This window comes from Saccostrea echinata, unplaced genomic scaffold, assembly GCF_033153115.1.
Source record: "Saccostrea echinata isolate AGI-Se365-2 ecotype Australia unplaced genomic scaffold, CSIRO_AGI_Sech_v1 ptg000016l, whole genome shotgun sequence".
In the NCBI taxonomy this organism is placed as follows: domain Eukaryota; kingdom Metazoa; phylum Mollusca; class Bivalvia; order Ostreida; family Ostreidae; genus Saccostrea; species Saccostrea echinata.
The window spans coordinates 8,501,858-8,512,345 of NW_026889765.1; the positions used below are offsets into that span (position 1 = coordinate 8,501,858).

Here is a 10,488-nt window from a genome sequence, read left to right on the forward strand (position 1 = left end):
AAAAAAAAAAAAAAAATCAGTATATATAAAAGTTACAATGGAAAACTGAATAAAAGTTTTTGTGTTACCAGCCAGGGGGATTTTTTTTTAAATCCAAATCTATAGAGCTACAATTTCTGCGAAAACTTCCGATTCTATTTTTTAAGGTAGAGCTTCCCTCTTTCTTTTGCATCAGACAATGTTGTAGTTTTAATCACTTATTGGCTCTGTCTGAAGTATATCTAATTAATAGAAAATTTTTCCGAAAAAAATAACAAAACAAATTTTGGGTGATAAAAGCCGCAGCTTTAATAATTGTTTCAATGACAAATGTCTGCCAAGCATTTAACAATCATGGGTCCCACACACCTGAATTGGTAACGGGCGTTATGGCACCTCGCATTCTAGGGTAATCCGTAGCAAGGCGTAACAATGTGTATTAATCGACTCCTAGGGTACCCCATAGCGAGTCTGCTGGAATATGCAAATTGCGTCCTAGGGGATTCCTTAGCGAGGCTACTACCCCTTATACCGAACAGGTAAGCCCACTATACCGAGTAAGGCAAAATAAAAACCACCCGTTATACCGAGCGGGGTACGAGGTTACTGTTATACCAAACAGATCCCTCACACAATCTCCCAGTGTACTCCATAGCAAACTTGTATTGGCTCCTACGGTAGCCTTAGCGAGCCCCACATGCTCTACCAAGCATGCAAAATAGATAGTCAAACATAAATAATAACATAATGATGACTAATGTCTCTGCTTGTCTGATATATCCGTAAAGCCGCGACAGCAACCTAACGTCAGTCTTCAGTCCCATTGCAAGTAGATCACAATCTTGTGCACATAAACATAAAAAAGGTCCATAGGTACAGGTGATCTGAAAAATTCAAATAAACAGCAGAAACAGCAGCAGCTCAAATTCTACCTATGTTTAGACATATAATCTATCAACAGCTAAGATTTACTGCTCTTTAAATGGAAGAGGTGGTTGGGAAACAATTATTACAAGTGCAAAACGCTGGAGTAGTTACTTGAGTAAAAGGATGAATTCGCCACTGCGCCCCTCTTTTATACTCACGGCAGTCGGGGAGAAGTGTCAAAAGACCTACCCCCTGTGTACCCCCTGTAAAATCAATTAAATGCGTTTAATTTGCGATTGCATTAAACGATCTTATTATATACACCCGGGTATGTATCTTCTCGTTATGATATCAGTAACTTACATGTATATATTCATTGATTTATTAAGGGAGGTAATTCAAGGCATTGCGGGGGTTAACAATGTTGTTTGATAATATAATTTTTAATTATTCAGAAAATCCATCAAAGGCAGATATTGAAACCATGCACGCCAAGGTGAATTTTTACACAATGAAGGTTGGGGAACATCCAAACGTCCTCAAGTTTATTGGAGTCGTAGATGATGACGTTCGTGAGTATTTTTTCTATGGTCGATACTATGATCCTTTCAACAAATACAATCTATCAATAAGTAACTGCTGACTAACGTTTTTCATACTTATTTTTGGCCATTATTTACACACTGAATTGTCTACGTTTTTTTCCGTTTTTCCCGATCGTAACAAGGAGCACAGGGCAGGTGTAACTGTTTGGAAGGGGATGCTTACTCCTCCATGACACCTAATCCCACCTCTCATGTTTAAGAGGTCCGTGTTTGCTCTACTCCTGATTTGTATTGATTGAATGGACTTTTGAGCTTGAATACTGTTTGTTATCTCCATTTTTTTTCTTCTATTTTTTGAGTTGTAATATGAATTGTTTATTTTTATCCCAATTAAGCTTTAGCGATAAATTCGTAAAATATTTAACCCTTTTTAGTATTAAAATTTGGCAAAATTAACTTTGTTTTGTATAACCTTGCAAAGCTGCAAAGCCAAGGGATATTCATAAATCACTGCCTGGCATCTTTCTTTTTGTTTGTCCGTCTGTTTGTCTGTGCATTTATCTGCCCATCTGCCACTGCTTTTAATAGTTTACCTGAGCCAAAAACGCAAGTACGTTTTTCTGATCAAAAGCGCTGGGTTCATTTTATGCTTAAAATAGCCTTTTCTATATATCAATTAATTAGGCAAGACCTTATGCCCAAGACCTTAAACATCAATATAAAGTATAGACGTAAAGGACTTATCACATGTTTCTCAGTTACTTGAAATCAAAAGCGTATTACATGTATGTTCCTTATCATCACAGTTTATAAAGAAAATGTTTTACTGCGGAAATACTGCGGTAATTAAATACTTATTGAGTCAAATTAAAACCCCTGAACTTAAAAATTCAAATTAACTAGATAGCGATCACGTGACATCAAAGAAGGCAATGGCTGAACATCAGTTAACGTTAATCTTACTAAAATATATGCGATGCAACCTACATTTAGCTCACCTGCGTTAAGGACGACCAAATCACTGATTCCTTAGATAAGAGGTTGGATACCAGATGTACGTATATGTTTGAAATGTCATCAATAGAAAATCTGCAATATCTTTAAACACGGTAGTATAAACAGCGACAATAGAGATGGATACGCGGCAAAGACGAAAAAAACTTGCCTTTAGAAAATAAGTTGATTTGTCATCCTATCACAAAAGTTTTTTATTCACAAATTTAGCATATAAAATGTCTGTGTATATCAGTGAATATTTTGTAAAGGATGGCGATCTTGAATCATAATTTCCCCCATCTTTGTACAAAACATTACCGTAATCAGAGCTGGTAATACAACTACATATTCTATATGTTTAGAATACAAAAAAAAAAAAAAAAAAAAAAAAAAAAAGCAGAATATTTTCCCAAAGTAGTAGATTCGGTAAAATGAAAGAAATTGAAAACCTAGTTTTTATAAAACATTTTAAATCAATATGTTGTAAATAAGCGACAGAATCATCGCCGATTTCAGAAAGGGCGCGGAGGAATAATACGATTGATTGATTGATTGTATGTTGTTTTACGTCCCATTCGAGAATTTTTCACTCATATAGAGACATTTTCCTATTTTATGCTGCATTTGTCGCCTATATTTCCATTAACGTTGTGCAGATTCTTATCTCTCTAACATTGAATTGTCGCAAATGACGTCACAGCAATATGGCGCCGAAATCAGATTGAAATACGCAAATCGCTGTATTTGAATTTCAACTTTCAATATCATTTAAAATATCCTTAAAACAACGTTTATTGTATTCAGTATTTTGATAAACCAGGTTGATGATAATATTTTTTCGTAAAATTACGATATTTTAAAGAGCATGCGATAAGTCCTTTAATACTTTCATTTCCCCTGGTGATCAAGGTTTTACATTGAAAAAAAAAAATCCTTTAAAATCTATTCAAGGTTGGTAGTTCTGTTCCCTGAATATTCAATTTACTAAATTGACATCTTCAGTTAATGCAGATTATAGTTTTATAATATCATCCTTATTTGGGTAGGGTAGGGCCAAAAGAAGGGATCAAATTCTTACATAGGAATACATTTAGGAAAACAATGATTTTTTACTAGGATAACGGGGCCACGCTAAATCAAATTAAATGCAATTGTTTCCAAGTTGAATTGATTCAAGTTTTCAGATAGTTGATCCTGGGGCAAAGATAGGGCTGAAATCCGGAACGAAATTTATAAAATGCATGTATTAGTATACAGGAAGAAAATGTTTCCGGAACAGAAAGGTTATGTTTGTTAAATTATTAATGAAGTATTTACATGTTTTATGGATTCAAGTTCGGCTAGGACTTGATCCTTTGGAGCTATGGTAGGCTCACAATATGTGATATTTTTTTGTTTTGAAAATGATGAGGGAAAAATAAATACTCTTCCGAACAACAGGAAGGCTTACTTTACTCAGGTGAGCGTTGTACCCCATTGGCCAGAACAGGAAAATGTACAGATCCGACACAATCATATCCTATATTCAATGCGGAAAAATATCTAAATCAGACATTGTCTTTGTTTAAGCAAGAAGATATTTGGTGTAAGCAATGTTGTTAAAACAGTCTTTAAGACATATTGTGAAATACGAAAAATACTCAAAATTGTTAATTTAAATGAAGATTTTTTACTTTTATTCTGCACATAGATTTTGACTTCACTTTAAATTTTCTCCATCAATGTTAAAACAAGTCGAATGTATGAAAACACTTTGAATTGCCCTTTTTAGGTTTGATATATTTAATTGCTTTGATTCTATTTGTACGCTGAATTGAGCAAAGACTATTGCTTAAAAACATTTTTATACAGAATTTTAAAATATGCAGAAGAAAATCTGTTTTTTAATAACTTGTTTAGTTGGTCGATTTATGATCCTGGAGTACTGTGAGAATGGGACATTGAAGGAGTATTTAAAGAGCAATAGACACAAAGTTAATGAAGACATGCATGAAAAACTCTATAGATTCGCTTGTGGAATCTGCAAAGGGATGAACTACCTAGCTTCTCAAGGGGTATGTCATTTTCTTTTAGAAAGATTTAAAATTAATTCATTTACCATCTTGAAAATACATTACATATATTCAAAGAAAATTAAACAAGAACTTTTATGTCAACGCAAAAAAAGAACACAGCACAGATTTTCTGTAAAACTCTTCATATTTTTTGGACTTTTTGGCAATGTTGAACTTATTTTAAAAAACAACAATATACGATATATATGCATGTATACAGTATAAAACTTTGTAAAATAAACAAAATCATTGTCTCTCTCTATTGGATACCATTGAAGTCATTGCTATCTCCCCTTATTTTGTTGCTGGAATATTTTAAGGTTGTACATAGACGTCTTGCTGCCAGAAATGTTTTGCTGACATTCCTTTTAGAGACAAAAATCACAGGCTTTGGACCAGAACCTCGGGACAACGAATCGGATGGTGACAATAAAAGTGTATGTTGCATCTTGCTCTTCTGATTTGTTGTTTCATAAGCTATTAGGTTTTTCCTCGTCTTTTTGTTATTTTCTTTCAGCATTTCTTTTTTCTGGGGGTGGGGGATGGTGGTTGGTGGGGGAGGTGAGGTGAAGGGTGCTTGGTGATGGTAGTGGAATGGGGGTTGGTATATATATATATATATATATATATATATATATATATATATATATATATATATATATATATATATATATATATATATATATATATATAAATTGTCATCATTTGTGAATACTTAACAGTGTTAATAATCAACACATTCTTAAAATATATGAATTCAAAGATTTACGAAAGACAATTTTCAACAGGAAAGAATTCCAATCAAATGGATGGCTCCAGAATGTATTAAAACAACAAAGTATGCCACGGAAAAGAGTGATGTCTGGTCTTATGGGGTAGTTCTTTGGGAAATTTTTTCCATGGGTAAATATTTATTTATAATTTATAAGTACACATATTCAGGTCACCTGAATCACTCAGGTGACCTACTGCAACCTGTTTTCGTCTGTCGTCGCGTGTCGTGTGTTAACATTTGAACATTTTTAGCTTCTTCTCTAAAACCGCAGAACCAATTTCAATCACTTTTGGCATATAGCATCTATGGGGGAAGGGGAACAAAAAATTGTGAATTTCATGGTCCCTGTCCCTCTGGGGCCTGAGGGGTGGGGCTAAACTACCAAAATTAATTCAATCTTTAAAAATCTTCCTCATTACTCCTGGCCATCAAGTAGTCAAACTATTGGCATGACTGCAATAAGCATTGAGTCTTCTACCAAAATTGTGAATTTCATAGCCACAAAGATCAGGGGTTCCGGTGCTAGGGTGGGGCTATATAGATCATATAGTGAAAGTGCATTATTTCTTTGAAAATCTTCTTCCATGCTCTTGTGAGTTAAACAAACAAATTAAGTACCTAGTAATGATAAGCAAGGATGCTTCTTCCTAAATTGTGAATTTAATGGCCCCTGCATCAGGGGTTCTGGTGTTAGGGCGGGGCTCTATTGATTATATAGTGAAACGCATTAATTCCTTTAAATTTTCTCTCTGCTCCTGGGTATTATTTAAACAATTTAAGTGCATTGTTATGATAAGCAAGGATGCCTCTTACAAAATTGTGAAATTCATGGCCCAGGGTTGGGATTCTGGTGAAAGGGGGATGGGGTGGAGAGGGGGGGGCTCTATTGATTATATAGTGAAAAAGCATAATTTCTTTGAAAATATTCTTTTCTGTTCCTGGTTATAAAGCTAAGACACTAAGTGTATAGCTTTGATGAGCAAGAGTGCTTCAGCTTCCAGAATTTTCATGGCCCCTTGGGTCAGATGTTCTGGTGTAAGAGTGGGGCTCTATTGAAAATATAGTGAAAAAACATTAATTTTATTAAATAATTCTGCTTCATAGTATTGAGCGGATAAACAGTGCATAGTTATGATGAGCAAGAGTGCTTCTTAAAAAAATTAAAACTTGTGGTTCCAGGGTCAGGGGATCTAATGTTTCTGGGGAGGGGGGTCTATTGATAATATAGTGGAAATATGTTAATTAATTCTTTGAAAATCTTTGTCTACGTGCATAGTTATGATGATGAGGGTATCTTTATCAAATTTGTGAATTTTATGACCCTGGATCATGGGTTCTGGTGTTAGGGTAGGAGGGTGTTGAATCTGTAGTGAAAAATGCATTATTTCTTTGAAAATCTTCCTCGCTTCTGGGTATATAAGAGGCAGAGTAAAAGTTTTAATTAGCAAGGGTATTTCTACCAGATTTCTGAACGTCTGGAGCATATGGTCAAGGTTCTGGTCCTGGCCAGACTCTTTGTAATTTGTATTCTACTGAGAGAAGTTATTCCCCTTTGCCATTCACCTTTAATAATAAATCACTGTATAATGTATTTGAAAGGTCAATAGAATAAGAAAATTATGCAAGAATTTTTATTGTATAATGCAAAAAGTACTTTCATAGTTTAATGGTCAGGTAGATGTTTAAATAATAGATAAATAAAAATGAAACGAAAATTACTTATATTATTAAATGTTTTTAAAAGACCAAGGGAGGCCAATGTGAGAGGTGATGGTATGGTGTTAAAAATAGAACTGATGCACTAATATTTTGTTAATAGTCTGCAATGTAATAATGATTAATGGGGGACAGATAAGAGCTTACTTTATGAGTTGTTAATGAATACTAGACTAATTATTTAATTGCTATTTCTCTTGTTTTTGAGCAACAAAGCTTCATTTTTCAGTTTATTTTATACTCTGTGGATCTTCTTAATTGTTGTATTATACTCAGGTGACCGTTAAGGTCAATGGACCTCTTGTTCAAAAATATTTTTCTGTGCCTAGTTTTATCTTTAAACAAGCTCTATGAAATTCAAGGATTGGAAGGGATCAGATAATAAAAGTTTGGAAATATGTAAACAAAAGAGTGCTTTAAGTAAAGTTTGCATGTTTTTTTTTTGCATGTAAATCCCTTTTAATACAGTGAATTTACATTATTTTACAACACCAAACACTGTGCATTGTTTAATTGTATTTGGATAAAAGTTAATTAATTTTCATTTTGTTCTGTATCGTTAGGGTAAATTCATTTTGTGAATTTATTTGTTTTTCAAATTGAATAAAACATTGGATATGTATGCCCTGTTCACATGGAGAGTTCAATTCGAATTAAACGAGGATGCTGCATAATAAATATGAACAGCGTTTACACGGAGAATTTAATGCGAATTAGTTTAATTCAAATTAATTTACTCAAATTACTTCTCATTAGCTACATATACCCGTGAACGCTTGAGGATGCTAAATCGCATTAAATTCTGACGCATGCGTAATAGCAAAATTAAGCCAACTGACACATGTGTCAGTGGACAGATACCAGTATTTATGCTATTTTTGAGTGAAAACACAGAAAGATTAAGTTTATCACTAACCATTTCTACATCCACAATGATATTATGTTATATGTAATATGTTCTGCCTAAGGGGACGTGTTGTGCAAATGACGTCATAATAACCTTACCAATTTTTAAACCATTAGTTAACTTTGCATTGACTGTATTGTGAACACAATTTAATTCCATAAGTTTAATTTACTACGAATTGAATATTTAATGCGCATACGTGTGAACAGGGCATTAAACTAATTCATGGAATACTTAACATGCTTTTTTTGTAGGCGAGGCCCCGTATGAAGGAATAAAGAGCGTGGAACTGGATTCTAGACTAAAACGAGGAGAACGATTGAAGAAACCAGAGCACTGTGACGACACGTAAAAAAATTTCATTTTTAAAATTAGTTTTCATGTAGTAAACTTCAGGGAAAAATGTTCATATTTTATTGCTTACAGGGTTCATACTATATTCTCACTAACATCTTGTTTATAAAAATCTACACTGAGAGAAAATAATCTCTGATTTACCTGGAATACAAAATGATGTAAAATATGAAAAATGAATACTAATAATTTTATTCTTATTTTACAGATTTTATAAAATAATGAAGAAGTGCTGGTCATATGAGAGCAAGAAGCGTCCAAACTTTGAGGAAATTGTGGACCAGCTTCAGACCCTCTTCACCGGAAATATTGATGGCGATGATTATTATTACTCAAGACAAGGACTTTATGATAACCGAAAATGAAATATCTGATTTGCAACACCTTTTTTAGGAGAATGTCATTCAAAAGTGTTTTAGACTCAAACCAAACTAAAATCGGCAATGGATTTTTTTTGGTCGAAATTGTTCAAAAATCAAGATTAGATTTGGTATACATTATCTTGATTTTTCACATGAGAAAAATTAAGCAAGTTTGTTTTGTTACATTATATTGACTCGTGAATTTTTTTTATAAAGAGGTAGATAGAATTTTTTTTATTGAAGTGGGCTCTTAAAAAAACTTTGATTGACCTAAAACTATAGATTTTATAACTTAAAAAGTGTATCCGCCTCTGAAACGAATCATGGACTTTATTAAATAAAAAAAATTGGACATGTATTTTATATATTTTAAATAATTTGTTTTATGAATAAGTAAGATTATGTAGCATATACATGTACAAAGATTGTTTATTACTTTTGTAGATTTTGTTTACCTAACTTTAAAAAAAAAAATTGAGTAGTTGAATTTTAGGCAAACCTTACGCGTTATACATGTTTATATACTAATCATATATTTACCATGCTGAGAAAGAAGATCATGAAATACATATTCAATCTTAATCAAAATATACAAAATATATGACAGGTAAACGCAATTGTGGCTTCCTACACATTATTTTCTACCTTTTCATGTATCAGAAAAATTGTTCTTTTTTGGAATTACTGAGTCTTGATGGTATATTAGAATGGAAAATATACAAGTACGTTATTGGTTTCCAGCTCACCTTTAGTCGACCTACATGTAAGTGGTGCTCTTCATAATCGAAATCAACCAAACTTTGCATAGAGTTTCCTTGATTGTTGGTGATTCAGTTTGTTAAAATAAAGAGCACAGCCTCCTCCAAGCGGAAGTTATTAAAAAAAAAAAGGCAAAAAATAGGATGGCGTCATTTAAAAATATTCTTCTCAAGAATCACAGGGCCGGTATTGAAGAAATTTAGAGGAAAGCTTTCTGACATATTCAGACATTATGTCTCTGAATGTACAATTATTTGAATGTGTTCAATTATGGCAACAAGAATTTTTTGGGCTCCATTTTTTACATTGGAATAAAAAGGGAAGTATGTTCAAAAATCATCTAGAAAAACAAATCTTTTAAAATCTTCCTGTAAAGGTCAAGAAGGCAATGTTTATTCTTATTTTAGATCATGTTTACTCAGATGACCAAAAATGTTCCACGGATAGGAATGAAAAAACACACCTAATGTACATTGTAAACCAATGATTTTAGTGCTATCATATACATTATATCTATCTATCTATCTATCTATCTATCTATCTATCTATCTATCTATCTATAATGTACTTACAAATAACTAGGTCAATGACTAACTTTTTATCTATTTGTCCCTTAGTTTTTCTCAGAAAATACAAAAAATTTCTTTATTTAGGAAATATAACAATTTATAAAACTTCTTGGATAATAAAATATGTTGAAAATGGGATAGTGCTGCTAAATATGAAATAGGCGAAGATAACAAACAGTGAAGAAACTCACAAATAGTACAAGTCTGTGAACAGGGGGGAAAACACGGACCCGTGAGATCAGGTGCCTAGGAGAAATAAGCATCCCCAGTCACACCCAGTTAAATGTAGCAATTTCGTAATGATACAGAAATATGACGTTGAGATATTTCTGCGTGTATGTTTAGTCAACCTTTTGGTTATTGTAATAATTCAATCCTGCAGAGATGAAATTAACTATGATGAAAATTTATTTAAATAAATCTAGACATTAGATTAAGATATTTAATTTCTTAATGTAACTCGATCAGTATATGTTTTTATGAAGTTTTCATAGGCTGATGTACAAATTAGAATGTTTGTGATATTCTAGAAACTGCATGAAAAAATTTTGACAATCATGATTCCGTTATATAAAGCTTAGTTTTACACCTATAAGGATATCCTA

At 32.7% G+C, this 10,488-nt stretch overlaps 1 protein-coding gene across 1 annotated transcript in view; it reads left to right on the forward strand.

Annotated features, from left to right (window-relative positions):
- Positions 1-8,885, forward strand: part of LOC133188884 (uncharacterized) — a 32,835-nt gene extending 23,950 nt beyond the window's left edge. Inside the window, exons 17-22 of the mRNA XM_061324369.1 lie at positions 1,302-1,418; positions 4,287-4,441; positions 4,762-4,878; positions 5,230-5,344; positions 8,094-8,187; positions 8,402-8,885. Coding sequence (XP_061180353.1) covers positions 1,302-1,418; positions 4,287-4,441; positions 4,762-4,878; positions 5,230-5,344; positions 8,094-8,187; positions 8,402-8,558 — 755 coding nt within the window. The 3' untranslated portion in view covers positions 8,559-8,885. The remainder of the gene's footprint in view (positions 1-1,301; positions 1,419-4,286; positions 4,442-4,761; positions 4,879-5,229; positions 5,345-8,093; positions 8,188-8,401) is intronic.
- Positions 8,886-10,488: the final 1,603 nt, after the last annotated feature.